General features: G+C 42.0%; 1 protein-coding gene across 1 annotated transcript; it reads right to left on the bottom strand.

Annotated features, from left to right (window-relative positions):
- Positions 1-308: 308 nt before the first annotated feature.
- Positions 309-15716, bottom strand: RAC1 (Rac family small GTPase 1). The gene is made up of 6 exons (XM_086760078.1): positions 15477-15716; positions 8557-8628; positions 7077-7194; positions 2978-3040; positions 2089-2248; positions 309-1923 (listed from the first exon to the last, which is right to left on the bottom strand). The coding sequence occupies exons 1-6, from the start codon at positions 15509-15511 to the stop codon at positions 1793-1795; spliced, it is 579 nt and encodes a 192-aa protein (XP_086616204.1). The 5' UTR covers positions 15512-15716; the 3' UTR covers positions 309-1792.
- Between the last annotated feature and the right edge of the window lie 1944 nt (positions 15717-17660).

Below are 17660 nucleotides of genomic sequence, written 5' to 3'. Positions count from 1 at the left end.
ACGTTTGTTTGCATACAACAGTGAAACAGGTATTTTTTTTTTTTCCCTAGTTGTCAGCAGCTTTAAAACATTGTGTAAGCAGCACAGTGCTAAAGTGCTAAAGCAAGGCCTCTGAAGAAATGACATCACGTACCCTTTTTAATTGTGGTTCTTTGCATCAGGGCATCACTGCAAAAGCATCCTTAGCCCCCTCCCCCCAGAAGCCAGGTAAGCGAGTACACCTCACTGCTGCTGGCACCAGAACCACCCTTACGGACAGTGGTACGGGAATGAGGGGACACGCTCAGACACTCAAACATTACCACACCTGTGATTCAAGGATTTATTAAGTCATACATGCAAAACATACTGCTAATTGCATTAGCAAAAGATCAATGTAAAAATCTCACAATTCTGCAACTTTTTTTAAAAATTTTGCTTTAGTGGTTGAAGGGGTATGTCACCCTTGTATTCCTGCCCATTGAGGCTGTACAGAACATCAGCACTAATTTACAGAACCTCACAGACCCAAGTTACCATTACTCCATCTACGCTGCACACGCAATGACATAAAGAACACCTGTCTGCATTAGTAACGTTACAGTGGTGGGGACATCTGGCAAACAGTGATGTTTGAGAAGGTTTGTCGTTTATAGCGGCTTAAAATATAAAAATTACTGAAGTGTGTAAAGCTGCTTCACATGATTTTTACACCTAGTTAATAGACTAAAAGCTCCTCAGAAAGCATAGAACTTACTGGGACAAAAAATAACAGGAAAATTACAGAGGATATGCTTGAACATTCTACTCTACAAAAAAAAAAAAAAGGCAAATTTCTATCAGAAAAAAAGGTTTTAAAATAGAAGTTATATTGCTCAGGAAGAAGAGATTCTACAGGAAAAGCATTTGTGACACAACAGTTGTGGGAATGACTGATTCAGAGTTGTACCTAAATAAATGCCCTACTTGAAATTCAGAGGAATTTACCTACGAACACCAACCTCTCTTCCACGCTGCACCTCTGGGAAAGTGATCGTTGATTTTAACCTGCACTAAAAATCAATTCAGTTTCAGCTACCCTGGCAGTGTAGTGTAAGTACAGTGACAAAATACTGTCTGGCACTATCATTTGACCCAATCCCGTATTTCCTTTATCCATCACAACACAATGCTGTTCAAAAGGACTACAATACACTTCAGTAAGAAGAGTTACTGATTTTTTTTTTAAATCACAGCAGCAAGAACTAGATTGCAACCAAGCCCTCACCCACAATAAAGCATTTTACACTGCGACTCAAGGGTGTCAGCATTGCCAGAGATTAAGGGTTGCTGTACAACGCTATGCAGTGACTGTGCATTGACAAAACACGTACTAATAAAACACATTAGAGTGCAGTGTTTCGCTAATTACACGGTACTGTTACTTACTGTGAAAAACTAGAAAGTGTTTTTGCATTTCCTAACAGAAATTAGAGTCATCTTCAAGAAGAATCTGTAAAAAACAGTTTAGTGCTTAGTGTTCAGAGCACAACAATGCAACTTAGTTCAGCAGATAGTTTGGCAACACTTAATTGAGCAAGAATAGGATTTTAAAAATAAGGCTTTACATAGGTTTGTCTTTTCAGGAGTTTGCTTTTAGAAGAATGCAAGGTAACCTTCATCCTTTAAACAAATGAAATCATTAAATTGTTGATTGGTTCAAGAATTTATGGAACAGAACTAATTTTTAACAGAAAAACTTGGCATTGAGTGTGAATGCTCCATTGTTCTGAGCAAAGCACAGGGTTTGGAGTGGAATGGGGGAGGGTAACATTTACAGCAGCAGACATTTTCTCTTCCTCTTCTTTACAGGAGGGGGGCACAGAACTGCTCGGATGGCTTCATCAAACACTGTCTTGAGGCCTCGCTGCGTAAGCGCTGAGCATTCTAGGTATTTCACTGCACCTGTGCAAAGCAAAAAGGTGATTACAAGGCAGTTTTCCACAATTACAGCAGCACTGCTTCCAGCTCACGCCACAAGGAAAGCCAGGCATTTACGTTAATTAAGATACATCATCTTCCACAAACAAAATTTAGATCGAGTCAGCAATAACCCAGCTGCCGTCATACCGATCTCTTTTGCCATGGCAAGGCCCTGAGGGTAGGTGATAGGAGTCAGCTTCTTCTCCTTCAGTTTTTCAATAGTGTCCTTATCATCCCGGAGGTCGAGTTTGGTACCCACGAGGATGATGGGGGTGTTGGGGCAATGGTGCCGCACCTCAGGATACCACTGCAAAAAACAGCGTAGGGTGTGTGTGGGGGCAGATTTCCATGAAGGCTCTCAAATGGTACAACTGAAAAGCTCACAGTCCGTCACTTCAAGAGTCAGTCAGAGAGTAAGGGGAGAACACAAGACCCCACTAAGGCGGTATTAAAACAGAGCATGCAATTGCAAAACATTTTTTAATGAAGCCAACAGGTATTTCCATATAATTTTAGAGTGTACCCTATTAAGGGCTGTATTTTTTCCAGCCACCAGAAAAACCCTGATCTGCATTGCCCCCACCCATGGAGACCACCTCTCATTTCACATCTCCACAAGGCCATACAGCTGAGTTGTCCAAGGACAGAAAAGACTGCAACAGCAACAGAGCACGTGCTAGACTGCTGGCCGATGTAAGAAACAAGTGGTATCAGCCTTATTTTACATGCATTTGTTTTTTAGTATTTTTCTTTAACTTGCATTAAAAGCAAAGTTCCTGTTCCTGATCTTAGCACCTTGCTGGCTGACAACTCTTGAGCCGCTGTTATCCTATCACTGCGTAAAGGAACAATTCATACTTGAGAGTGTTTCACATGCCCTGAACTTCCATGACTTAGAACTTATGCAAATGGATTTTCAAACTACATTTCACATCACCTGCCAAAAAAAAAAAAATCACCTAATATTTTCCAGACACAGCTGTAAAATGAACACTGTTGAATCCTCAGAAATAAAATGACACCAGCTTGTACTTACCTTAGCACGGACATTTTCAAAGGAAGCGGGACTCACAAGGGAAAAGCAAATTAAGAAGACATCCTACAAAACAAGTTGATAGAAGTTAGCCCAGCAAAGCAACCATTAGAAAAATCTCATCACTCTGAAAAGGCCAGTAGCACCAGCATCTCTATCAGTGGCACCTATACAGCACTTGCAAAAGGCAAGGCTGACGATACAGCTGCACATGACAATCTGAGGTGGCTTTCTCAGTGGGAAATCCATTCGCAGGCAGCTCCAAGCAGACACAAAGATAATCAAGTTTATAACCAGCTATTGCAGTAGCCAGCAACTAAGATCCTGCAAGCATTTTTCCCTAAATGTAATTTCTTCTCCCTCACCAACATTCAGGAAAAAAAAAAAAACAAAACACTTCAGATCCTTGACAAACACAGAAGCAGTGAGGAGTCATTAGACTGGCTTCTAAACTGGGGCTGGATCCTCTTTGCAGATCTAAGTGATTAAGCCTTGAACTCATCAGCATAGAATGCTGCAAAGTGTTACATTTGGCTCGTTTTAAAAAATATCAATATCCTATTAATATACTACTCTCAAGTAGTCTTAAATTGCAAAGGTGAAGTACACAGTCTGGAATAAACATACAGTGCCCATTCCCACAATTATTACTTCCATGCCCAAATCAGACTAATATTGTAGCACTGTCACTTCTACTGCATGTCAGTATAAGGAGACTGCTGAATTTCTCCATAACTAACTAGGATTGAGAAGAGTATTAAAAACCTCTAAGTATGACACTAGTTCCCTCCTTGCCTCCATAAATTATGAGAAAGTAGAGAGAAAAAGGGGTGTTTTCAGGGATCTTGCACATCCCACTTTTCAGCTGAAGGCAAAAGAGAGATTATAAATAAAACCAGGTAAAAATGTTTTACAGCTGATGTTTACACTAACTGCCATACAGTATGCACTTCAGAAACCCGTGAGCTTCCTACATGACAGTGCAGTCTACAAGCGTTCCGAATAACCACAAAATGCATTTTTGCTGTCTAACCAGATGACGACTGTAATCTTGCTGTATGGCCCAGAACTCTCTAAGCATTTCTCAAACAAGCCCAACTTTCCCCAACCTACCTCTGCATCCGCACTTACTCCGGTATCACATGTGTTAAAGAATCAGGCATTTCAGAGTGTTAGTTGATTGTGCTGCATTTCAAGGCATTTTGTTAGGTCAGCATCTGACATCTGCACTGCTAAGCACTTGCAACCCAGTTGTTCATGCATCACCCCAACAAGTTTCCGTAGCAGCGTCCCAGAAGAAGAAAGAAACAACATCAAATAATGTGATACTATGGCCACTACTTCTGTTTTCCAATTCTGCAGGTTTGCGGTGATTGAAGTTCTGCACATTATGCAGACCCTCTCCTTTACTAGCTCCAGAGATCAAAAAAAATGTCAGTGTCACCATGAGGAATTATGGGAAGATTTCAGGTGTCTTGCACACTACTAATCTTAATAAATAGGAGGAAAAGCTCTTTATTTGCAAGAAAAAGTTTTGCCTTAGCAACTCATATAAAGAGATTTGGTAACAGAGTTCTCAGATCTAGCGATTCAGTAGTTCCAAGAAAAGTAGTTGTTTAAAAAAAATAGGGGCCAATTTATCACTATCATAAGCAAGACAAGATGACAGAACTTGGAGCTGAAGTTTATTTAAAGTTTTACATACGGCAATGGGTTGATCTGTCAGACTGGAAGATATATTCTTACCATTCGTTCCTCCAACCTAATAACAGTAGGAGATAAAGTTACTCCTAAAATGGATTTAAGGGAAAACGTTCTCTCAGTCAGCGATTTCTGCTCACAAATATTCACAACATGGCTTTTCTTCTTAAGAGAGACACTGTCCTGTAATTCAGGACAACCAGCTCCTGCATCCAGACCAGACCACAAGACTCGACCATAAACCTGTAAATGTCTGTCTGCATTGTCCGAGGAAACTTGCAAGAGCAAATCTCTCATGAAAAGCATCCTCCTCACTTAATTTTCTTTTTGGTTTTGTCTCTTGAGAAAGCAAGGTTAACCACCTTTTCTGTCCCAACTTCTTCCTTCCCCCAAATATTCTGGAATACTGGTAGATTTGAAATACATTCAGAAGAAGGTATTACATTCCTGTATATTTGAAGGAAAAAAAGATAGGAATAAGGGAAAAAGCTACAGATTAATGCCTCCACAACAGCAAAGTCATTGCTGTGACGTTAATAGCTGTTGAACTGCTGGGTGGCTCACCAAGTAATCAGCAACACTTGCTTTCACCTTGCCCAGAACTTAGTTCAGGTGCACACATATAGAAACAGAGCCACGAGAACATGTGAGGGGGGAGTTTTAAATAGCATGGTGGAGGAAGGTGGAGGCTGAATGCAGATCCTAAAAAGAGTCAGGCTTTATCAGCACTACTGTTCTCTTCCTCTTTTTTTTTTTTTCTTAGTTTTGTGGGGGTTTTTGTCCCTTAAGTGATGACGAATCTTACATATTGCTCAAGTTTAAAATCCGAAGACTGCTTTGCAAGACATTCAAGGCTTACCACCCTGTAAAAAACAATCCCAATAACTGAAAGTACTTCAAACCTTTACTTAACAGTTACACAGGCTTGTACAGAAGAGATTTTTCCCCAAAAGCATGCTTAGGTTGACATGGAATTATTTTGCAGTCTATCAGAAAGGCACAGTTAGTTTAGCAGGCTGAAGACACACACGTGCATTCCATCCCTTTGTCATAAGGGACAAACAATATTGTCCCTTTCTCACACTATTGAGTGATCCTTCAAAATACCTTTTTCAACGTACTGAGACACTTTATTGAAAATATTTTTATGAAGGTAAGCAAAGCTTAAATTCTCCTAAGTGTCCTATAAATATATAGATATTAGTGAAAGCAGCTTTCCATTGTTTCTCTTCCTAGAAGAGGCAGATACCTCTGGCATTTCTACTAGAAACTGACAAGTTCATATCCATTTTGGGTATCCTAACTGATGGGAAAGTCTAACTGTAAGAATTAGTGAGCAGTGAATTAAAAGGAAATTGTGAATTAAGACAGTTTACTCTAAAAAGCACCAGAGTTCATTAAATAAGATTGACATTATTCAAGAGAGCAGTTACGCTGTAGAATAACTGGAACAATTTTGCATTTTACATTATTAGCATTGAACAGTTAACGACGACAGTAATCAATGCCAAAAAACCCTGTAAATTACCACCTTTCTTTACTTATAACACAGCTCCACCAGATAAAAGTAACTGCTGCAGAGAGACTAGAAGACCAGTCTCTGAAGATTAACTGTAGCTGAAGTCACGCTGGAAAGCAAAGAGCAGATTACTTCAGCATTTCCCGTGTACAAGGAAAGATGCAGCATGCAGACAGGACTTAACCAGTTGCAAGCATGGAAGACAGAAGCACATTTGTATTGATGTTGTAGCACACATCTCCGTAAATAATAAAATAGCCATGGGCTAAAGTATATTCAAAAGCTCTGACCCAGCCTCTGTCAACGCCAATAATATCTTCATTCATTACTGCCTCTTTCACATTTAGAACATCTTCACAGAGACTAAACAATATCAAGTGCTTAGCAGTGACAGTGTCAGGTTGCAGCCAAACATCGTGCCTGAAAACAAAAACAAACTCTGCTTTTGGCAGGCATGCTAACCTTAAAATCAATGGACTAGTTGATGGGGCTATTCAGCAAGGGATTTTTTTGTTTTGGTTTGGGGTTTTTTTTTGTTTGTTTTTGGACGCATTTTGTTTGTTTTTTTCCTTGTTTTAAATCAAGCATTCTAGCTGATTCTCAGGCTGCAACTACACAAGAGTCAACATGTATCAGTGCATGCAATACACAAGCATGCAAATGTTAACATTTGTACAACTGTACACACAAAGCTTACAGCATTACAGCTACAGCACCTAGGACGAAGGAAGGTAGCTTGCAACAAGTCACTGTTACTAATAAATACAACTCCAGATATGACAATGTTGGCTGTATGTTCAGAAAGAAAAAACCTTTATAAAAAAAAAACTTTGTTAGACAAAGCTGTACAAATTCTTTCTAGTTTCACATTGTAGTTCTTACTGTTTGCGGATACGAGAGCGGACGTAGTCTGTCATAGTCCTCTTGACCAGCTGTATCCCACAAACCCAGATTGACCGGTTTTCCATCAACCATTACATTAGCAGAGTAGTTGTCGAAACTAAAAAATAAAGCAAGAGTTATCTGCATTAGCTTGCAGTAAAAGAGAACACCCAAGGACTTTTTCCTACAGAGTCCTAATGGGGAACACTACAAAAGGAAACATTTTTATTGCATCCTTCTGTTCCCCAGTTGTTCTTTAAATACTGAGCCTGGTATTGGGTAATGGCAGGAAAAAATATGCACAACACACCTGGTCCAGTCTAAACAGAAGTAATCTTTTTTCATTGTTCTTCCAAAGGAAGTGTTAATCTCCGTGAGTACAGGAAAGCAGGTGATGCACTTAGCGAGCACTTTCCAGTCTTAGTGGGACATTCAGCAAGTTATATTTCTCATAATATTTAGAAGATACATGAGCAACAACCAAGGAATCCTTAATGACAACAGTAGCTAAGAAACAAAACTTATTACTCCTGCTAATCAAAAACCCCCTCCAAGAAAATATCAAAGTTAATAACCAGGGGCCAATAGAGGCATAATTTTTATCTTACCACTGCTGAAGGTGCAAAGGTTTTATTGACTTGTTAAGGCTAAACTAAGTTCACTAGGAACACAAGTATACTGTAATGCAAACACCTGAACTTAAGACCAAAAAAAGGAAGAGTAATTAAGACAGCAAGGCCTTGGAAGAGTAACTGAATCATCTGTATATCTTATTAGAATGCATTTTGTTATCTGAAAACCTCATCAATACTTACAGAGACAAGACAGCCAGATAAATATAGACATCCAAAAAGGGCAAAGAAGCTGCTTGTGTATAAAACACCTCACCCTAAGAGGACCTCAAAAAGAGAACTACAGTAATACTGATACTGACAAATCCTTACACGCAAGCAAATGGGAAGCACCAAAATAAATGAGTCCCCACAGTCTCACTTGAGGAGCTACAGAGCTGTGGCTGGCTTAGCACAGGATTAGCAGTAGCACAAAAAGTGGAAGGAACAAATGAAAAAAAAAAATCTCAATAGTCACATAAACCAACTATTTCTGACTACAATGTGGTGCTTTACAAGCTGTTCAGCCTTGGGACTGCTTATTACGAATTACATTAAACATAGAAATAACACATTATTTCAAAAGAGAACAGCATCTGACAAAATGTTAGTAACTGTGAGTCCTCAGAAGCTAGGCCTAAGGGCAGAGAGAGGCAAAGCCAATGGAGCATGAAGAAGCACTAGTACAACTCTGCCGAGCAGTAAAAGCCCAAAGTGATTCTCCTTACGCACACGTAGACACATACCCAGTTACACGTTTAAGAGGAAACAGAGAGGTGCTTGCAGCCAGTTCAAATAAGGCATTTGGAATGGCAGTAAGCACAGAGAGGTTGACATAACTGAATGATCACGATTTTATAAGTACTTACACAGTGGGTATATATTCTCCAGGAAACGCATTGGTTGTGTAACTGATGAGTAGGCATGTTTTACCTACAGCACTGTAAAAAGAGAAAGTTCACATGTTAAACACGTTCATCTTGAATCGTGAGACATAATGTTCCTTTTAGGCAGGAAGACCAATTACATCCAGCTATCTGAGGAACAATTGATTGTCAGTAGTCACTGCTGTGCAGGAAAACAGCTAATAGACTGTAGCCCTAAGATTACTGGCAATGAAAACACACCTAACATCAATTTTGTGAAGTGGTAAATTCCAAATTTCGTTAATCTTTAGACAAAAACCCACAAGTATTAATAACTACTAACATCCGCTAGTCACCTGACTGAATACTCATCAAGACTGCCTTACACCAACTCCATGAAATTAAAAAAAAAACCCGAAGAGTGTTTCCAGATATGCTTTACGCAATTCCAAAACTTATCTTTTCCAAGGGTATACTTTCAGATAAGTAAAGTTTGAAAGAGCTTGAAAAGTACTGTTTCTCAACACATAATTACTTTTGAGTATTTGAGGAACAAATACAAATCATAATCCTCACAATATTTACTGCTATTGCAAAATTACTCCCTGCATGCATTTTTCAAACATTTAATAAACTGATTTATAGATTAGTACTGGAGAACCTGGAACACCGAACCTTTCCCCACCAATTTAGTTCTGAACAGCCTCAAATGGGGGCAGGACAAGGTTCTGTCGCAGGCTTCTTTCAAAACTCTGGCAGCCAGCTCCTTCCCTCTCCACCCTCCCCACCACATCTTGTCTAGAGTCAAACATTAGATTAATACCACCATTGAATTTCTGTTACAGTTTCGATTAAAGGGTTGGAAAATTTAAAATTTAAAAAAAAATTTAAATTGGACCATATTTCTTTTTAAAAATGGACTCTGCAAAGAGTGTTTCTGACATTGCAGACTTGCTGGCTTCACTTGAAGCACATAATCCTTTAACAGTGTGAGAAATTCCAGAGGTGAGTGTGCAACTAGTTTCTCAAAAGAGATAATGCCCAGACAGCCTCACAGTCTTCCCAATCACTCTTCTCAAACACGCAGACTGCCATGGCAAGGAAAACTGTGTTGTCTTGCAGATGTTTAATCAGTACAATTCACTCAAAGCAAGTGAGCAGCAACTCTGCAACCTTACTGTACTTACACATATAATGTTGCCATTAGTATTAGGTTTGACTCATGAGTCTCACCAGCTCACAATCTTTCACAAGCTGAAGGAACTCACTAAAGTTTTAGTCTCGAACTACAGTTAATATTGAAAAAAAAAACCAACAAAAAAACAGCCAAAAAACCAACACTCAACAACCAAATGCTATTGGTAAAAACATCCCATTATCCTTTAGCTTCTGCAGAAGAAAAAAAAAATAACTCCCAGAAACAAGCTTTAGTCAAGGGCTTACTAGCTCTCCAGCTGCAAATATTCTGAGGCATTCATATCTGAATTTTACTACGCATCTTCCACTTACATCACGGTATTTCTTCTCTTGGTTTGGAAGCATGTGGACTGACTGTCTCTGCACTTACCAAAGACTGTCTTCAGAACATTATTTAAAATTAGTTAACATTCAGTATTAACCAAGCAGCCTTAACTAGTAACTCACAATTTAAGGTGGGTTAAGTAAATTTGAGCTTTGTCACAACCATGAGTTACCACATATGTTGTAGCTGAATCTGTAACAACTCTCTCCATTGAACTTTAAGCAGTTCCATACCGCATCAGCCCAAGAAATTATTTGATAGCAGCATCTCATAATATTACCTTAAGAGCCTGAGCTATGAAAGAGTTGCACACTTATCTACCTTTCATAGATAAGTGTGCAAAATTATCTAGGATTTATCCTACATGCCCATTTTTTAATTGTAATTTTATGTTTCTGAGCTGACATCTAGCATAACATCCCATCTGCTGCAGTGCTCTCTGACCATACCATGTGGTTTTCCACACCTGCTTCTAAAGAAACAAGACAACAGCTCCTTGAGATTTTTTTTCCTTTCAGTATGCACTCTTTTACCAAGCTAGAACAGCAACAAAAATAGAGCATTTAATTCGGTTCTTGATAAGTACAATCCCTGAACATTTTTCTGTAGTAACAGGCTTGAGATAATATTTATACTCAAAAGTAGAAGAGGGGTTTTCCCTTCAAAAACTTCTGTGGGAAAGAATAGGGGAGCAGTATGACAAAGCAGCTAGCTAATCTAACAGCTGTCAGAAGAGGAGATGCCATCTTATCTCTTGCACCAACACTCTTCGACTCTGTAACAAGCCAGAACACAGAGCAAAGGAAAGCTACTCACTCGGCCTCTCCCATAAAGACAACTTGCTATTTTAGCTCCCTGAGCTATCAGTTAGATCAGTTTGAATATATTCCTGAATTGCACTCACAACACTATAAAGCAGGCTACACTGGTCCAGCTTATGAAGGACAAACGTGAAAACCTTCAAAATACTGGGAGAAGTAAAAGCCAGTTTCTTTGGGAAACTTCTTGAGATGCAGAGCCTAGGTGTTCTCCTGCTTCTAGAGCCTGTTTGGTCTGATGCTTCGTTTTCCAGGAAGTTCATGACAGGTAATTTAAGCTTATAACAAATTAATGTTGAACTCAACATTTTCAGCAGTGGATCAAGAACTTTTCTCTGCACCCAGGCTCCTCTGCTCACCTTGCACTGAAACTGGTGAGTCTGCTCTGACTAATCAAAACAGCACAGGAAGGAGGTGGTGAGGGATTTCATTCCAAGCTTAGAAGTGCCTGTAGTGTTTCTGCAGCACCAACCAGCCAGAGTCATTTAAACAAGAAAAAACACGTTCAACAACCCTGCTTCAGACTTGCTTCATCTATGTTTCCTGCTTTCCTTGCCTTTTGGCTCACTGCCCTACGAATCAGATCATTATGCTTACCAGACTTAAAAAGAAACAGTAATGTCTACCTTTATTTATAAAGTACATCTTCTAAGGACTTTATCAACTTTTTTAGACTTCCAACTTCTGTATTAAGCAACTCTCCTAAAGAGAATTCCAACTGTTTGGCAAAATATAAATCCTTGTACATAAAGGCTGAGATCAAGAAACTAAAATAACACCAAACCAAGATTAGTCATAACAAGATTTCTAGCAACTACTTAATCATAACTCTGTCCGCCCACTATTACATAAATGAAACAAATGTAACATTTGACTGTAATTAAGAATACTGCCTACAGAAATCCAGCATTTTAACCACTTAACACGTGAAAGACAGAAGACAGCACTGAGTTCCTTCTTGCTTACAGGTACCATCCAGGAATCAATGTATTTATATAACCACGTATGTATTAATTCCTGAAAGCAAAACAAGTCATCTCTTTCCTGGCCTTATTTACACAAACAAGCTTTCTGAAGTTTCCCCACTGTGTTAGAGCTGCTTGGAGCCATGTTACGTGACACACACTGAAAATGCCGTTAGAGGATCTGCACCAGCAGTTCTTCCACTCTGAAGGCACCAGAGCTGCACAGATGGTTGAGAGTCTCCTGCTTCCCCACAACTAACAGCTAATTGTGAGAACGTAGTTCTGATTTGCAGCCACGGTAATGGAGACCAGCTGAAATACTTGCTGGTTTAATTCTGGCAATGCTGATAACTACAAACAGGTGGCAGCCTTCATAAAAAGCTTTGATTTTGTCTTTTCTTTCTTTCTCTAGTCCATATGAACAACCTTCCTAGCAGACACAATGCACAGCCCAGGTCTTCACTCAAACATTAAACAGTGGCTGAATTATCTCTAGCACCATCCTCAGACCAAAAGTTCAGTATTTTTGCAGGTTTAGTTACATACAGCTCTGCCAGATAAGCTAGTTTACTCACTATGACACCCTCTCCCAAATACGCTGTTCAGTACCTACCATACTACTACCTTTCCTAAACTGTAAGGGTTCAGTAACACAAGTTACTAGATTTCAAGTCACTGCACTCTCTACAGAGAGACCCGAGGTGTTCAGCATCGGACACAAACACCGTACTACACTCGCTAAGAAGCCAATTACCCATGTCCCCTCTTCTTGACAAGCTATGAAATCAAATAGAGCACGGCTTTGGAAGACAAGGAATCAAATTAAGCAGAATTCCAAACAGGGACTCTTAATTCACTGCTCTTGTTCTTACAGTGTTTCTACAATTTAAAAAATGCCTACAAAAGAGCACAAAGTTTGACCATTTCTGGGGCATCTAGTAATCCCTTCTCCAAAATGCAGAACTTCCCCTAACACTACACAACATCCCTGGAGATTTCATACCACTTAACAGCTGCCTTTTTAGAGTGAAAACAAAAGCTGCTAAAAATAACTTACACCCATGCTTTTTCTCAAGTGTCAATCAAAAGCAACTCCAGTGGAGTGCTCTTCATCTGTCCTGCACATTCCTACTGCTCTGTATCATCAAGAAGTCAAAGCAACAGTTGGCATTTATTATTCCCCAAACAATCCTCATTGTGAAGAAAAAAAAAAAAAAGGACAAAATATGATAGCACAACTAGCAGACATACCATGTTTTTCTAGTCAAATTAGTTGGCTAAACACATACTAGTCAAATCTCCAAAACCAAACATGAGTTACCTTCGAGAAACAGCCTACTCATTAACAAATGAAATAATCTCACACGTACTTCTACAGCTTTGTTTATTTTGTTCCTAGCAGGTCTTTGCGGAGCGTACATAAAACAATACTTAAGTTTTATATTATAGAAGTAAATCTTTAACTTGCATTGTTTTACAGAAACACTAAAGCTTTACACTTATCTAAGACAAACATTACACATTTCCTAGAATACCTGCAACACTTGAACTTCTGAAGCAGCAGCACAGAGAAATACAAGTAGTTAAATTATTTATTTTTTAAAAACACTGAATGGAGAATCATACAAAGCTACTAAAAAATTAGCAACAGCAGCTGAACAGAACCTTAAGAGAGGTTTGCTTCTAAGGAGGAAGGAAAACAAACTAATCTACTGCATTTTGTTCACACATTTGTACAAAACTCAGGTAAAATTACACCACTTTCATTTCCAAGACAAAGAGCAATAAATATGTTCAGAACCGGGACGGTTTACAAAGCAAGCGATGAAAAGCAGTGTTTTGTTGCATGAATTACTGAAGATGACACAGTTCGTCTGTGCCGAGATCTCAAATCTAGCAGAGAAAGTAGACTAAACTTTTCTCCCCAAACTTGATGCATTGCATTTCTTTACAGCATTGTCACAGAGAACACAGTTCAGCTGAATTAAAAAAAAACAACTAATGTAACAGAAAAGTAAATTTGTCCATTTAAAAAAATCAATATAACCAAAAGAACAGTCCATAGTTATCCTACCTAGCATCAAAGACTTTACTATGAAAAGTTTTCATAGTAATTTAAGATACCACTTTCACATTCATATTGCTCAAAATCTTACACAGCAAGTCAAAACAAATTTGTTACACAGAGTAAGTTTATGTTTAAACCATACCTAGTTGCCATTTTAGGGATTCTACATCTTAGAAATCAAAACAACAACAACAACAAAAAAATGCATACACAAATAACTTGAAGATTAAGCCACCACGTGAAATTACAGACAGTGGTAAGACCATTTAACTACACTTCACTCCTCTGTCATCTTCAGAAGTTTCCTGTGATACCAATTATGCTCAGTCTACACTGGGATTTTTGTTTCTCCTAAGGGAAAAAAAAAAAACCTCTCAAACTGCATAAGACAAGTCTTGTTCTACAGCTGGCTTGTGATGTTCCCCTGAGCTCTGACATCCAGTAAGAGAAAGAATGCCTCTGAGTTGATGGGAATAGCATCATGCAGAATATTCAAAAGTAGCAAATGCACAAATTCTTTCCCCACCACAATTCCAGCACACCTCGCTTTGAAATCCAACAGCTAAACTTAAGGGTTAACTCAGTTCTAAAAAGCACCCTTAAGTTGTTTCACTTAGAAGTAACACCATATTAGAATGCTGTAGGTGTAACAGTTCCTTACAGCCAAGTAAACTGCTAATTATTTGTACTTCAAGTGCTTTATCAGTCTCCTTTAGTCAGGAACCTTACAAGACTAGATGTATGCATGCATAAAAACAGTTTCTGCTCAACAAGCATTTATGACGTGCTCAGAGTTTAGCACATTTTACTTAGTTTTACTGCAAGAATCAGATGTCAAAAATTGACCTATAACAGTAATAAGTTTGTTACCGTCGCAGAAGATATTTCAAATCAAGTTTCTCACACCATTCAAAGCATGATCCTTTTTTTTTTTTTTATAATACCCTTTGATTACTTCGGCGTGTCTAGTGAAACACCAGAAACAAGAGACAGCTCCACAGGGAGCAGGGAGAAGCGGCCCAGCCCCGCCAGACCAAGCCCGAAGCACACACCCTCCAGTGCCACGGCGGGCGAAAGCCACTTCTGTCAGCACGAATACGAATTCCTCAGCCACCGCTGCAGCACCTACCCCCGGAGCACCTTCCCCAGCGGCAACCCAGGGCTCGGGGAGGAAGCCCGCTCCGCAGACACCCACCGCTGGCAAACACCCCCGCAGGAACCCGGCTCTCCCGCTCCCCAGGCGGCCACCATTTGCTCGCAACAGCCCTCGCCTTGCCCCACGCTTCCCTCCCCTCCCCCGCCACCAGCAGGAAGCCGCGGCCGCCACCCCCGCCCACCCCCTCGGCGCGGACACCCCCGGTCCCGGCGAGTCCCCGCACCCCTCAGGGGCGGCAGGGCCGCGCCCGGGCCCCGCGGCGGGAGCGCCCGCAACTTGCGGCTGGGCCCGGGCGGCCCGCGCCGCTCCCCGCCCCACACCCTTCCCTTCCGCCCCAGGGGCCGGCAGGTCTCCTCCCGGCGAGGGCCCGACCGAGGGGTCCCCTCAGACTCACCCGTCGCCCACCACCACACACTTGATGGCCTGCATCGGGGCTGCGCCGCGGCGGCGGGGCCTGCTGCTGAGCGGGGCGGGGAGGGCCGCGCGAGAAGGGAGCCGGCGGCGGTCTCCGCACCGGGTCGCGGCCGCCTCCGCCCTGTGCCTGGGAGCGGGGACGAGGCAGCGGCCACCACCCAAGGCGGGGAGAGGGAGGACTGCGAGGAAACAGGAAGCGGCCGCTCCACTGACATCCGGCCGGGCTGCGCTCGGCCCCCGCGGCCCCGCCTTCGGGCCCGCTCGGCGACACCCCGCCCTCACGGGGGAGCCGCTGCGGCGCTGCCGCTTCGGGCCTCCTCGGCCAGGCGGCGCGCGGCGCCGAGCGGGCTTCGGGCCGCTTCGGCAGTGCTCGGGTATTTCCGTCAAGCCGGGAGGGCTTCGGGCGCGCTCGGCTGCGCTCGGCCCCGTTTACCGCCGAACCGGAGTGGCTGCCATGCTTGTGCTACTGACCCAGTCAGGGAACGGGGCTGCGTCCCTCCGGCTCGGGACGCGGGAGGCCCCCGGCGGGATCCCGTTTTTCTTCTTCTTTAATCAGTCAGAGCCTTACTGAAGTGTGATGTCGTGCGCTGGCACTGCTGAGCCAAGCAAGCCTCGTGCTGCGAGCAGGGCTGGCGGCAATACCAGGCCGCAGGGGAGCAGCTTGTCCGGCGGGGAGGCCGCGCTGCCGTCTCCGCAAGCGTCTGGTCATGGGCATGGGTCAAGGCATCATCTCGCACCAGCCCTGTCCACCGCCTCACTGGTGACATCGACCTGGCACCACGCTGTCATGTCATTACAAACCCCCCTCAAACAAAAAGACCCCCTCTCTGTCTTCTGACACCATTTTGAATCCCATCTTTCACTCCTGACATGGCCGAAAAATCCTAGCACCCATCCGCTATCAGGACATCATGCGCCAGTCTTAACTCTTCACATCTCATTAAGCGTGTTAATGCGAAATCATGTTTGCTCTAGAGACGTACTGAGCAGATGTAACTTATGTTACTGGAAACGACCCAGTGCGTTCCTGATGTGCTGCTGTGGGTCGATGCCCATTTTTGTCACACAGCCACCCACCATGGGACAGTTCCTCACTCAGCGTGCCAGCACAGTGCAGAGCCAGGACATTTCCCTTCACTGATGGATCCTCACACCACCCTCCCTCCTCCTGATGTGCTATGACATTAATTAACTCTGCTGGCAAGTTTTAGACCAGATCTGTGCGCAGTCAGTCTTCATAAGATGGGACAGCCCAGGGACTTCCAGGCTACACAGCTTCTCTTTTCCCCGAGCAAACTGGTTATTTTCAGCCACTAATGAAGTAAAAGTCAAGCAGAGCAGGTCCAATGGTCCCAGGAGTCTACAGTTAGTTCTTGCCATAATTTTACTTGGCAGAGAAGCTTCTGTTTGGACTGATGCACACGACCGCTATTCCCTTCGCATTGCCATCCATTCCTCAAATAAACTATGGGGAAAGCGCCTGTGCACATGCTGCTGCTGCAAGGTGATGACAAGTTCACTGAAGTCGATACAGTGCACCACCATGGGTTTTCCAGTGATTGGATCTTCTATTAATTCCGGAACATTTCTAAATTATTTTGAGACCACACAACGCCACCTCACCGGTGGACAGAGTATTTAATTATATTTACTCTGTTCCATTTTTCTTTCGCTGAGCAAAGATAATTCTCATGTATTTCACATCCGTGAGGAAAACATATCGCTGTGAACTGAAAGGCTATTTTTGCAACACTTGTATGTCCATGTTCCCTCATACAGATGGAAGCTGAAATGACTTGTCATTTAAGTTAAATACCCTTAAAGCCAAGCCTCTGCTGCTGCCAGTGACCTGGCAACTGTTCTCCACCCAGCAGCCGGGATCTGTGGAAGACAAGTGTGGGCAGTATCGCAGTGCTCCTGCTGTTCTTGGCTGGTACAACAGCTTTGGGGGCCTTTGAGATACTGCACAGAAATAAAGCAGGCATGAAGACTGTCTAATTTATGTCATGGTCCTGGGGAGACTCAGAACATGCGAAGATTCAAGCGACATGTAAAACGGCTGCTGATTTTCCCACCACCTACCTATTCCTCCACTGGTTCTTTTTTATCCAGTGTAAACCAGACAGATTATTAGAGTTTTTAACATAAAAAAGAGGTACAACAA

The sequence above is a fragment of the Chlamydotis macqueenii genome, chromosome 15, assembly GCF_036417535.1.
Source record: "Chlamydotis macqueenii isolate bChlMac1 chromosome 15, bChlMac1.mat, whole genome shotgun sequence".
Taxonomy (NCBI): domain Eukaryota; kingdom Metazoa; phylum Chordata; class Aves; order Otidiformes; family Otididae; genus Chlamydotis; species Chlamydotis macqueenii.
This window is presented reverse-complemented; position numbering and strand designations above follow the sequence as displayed.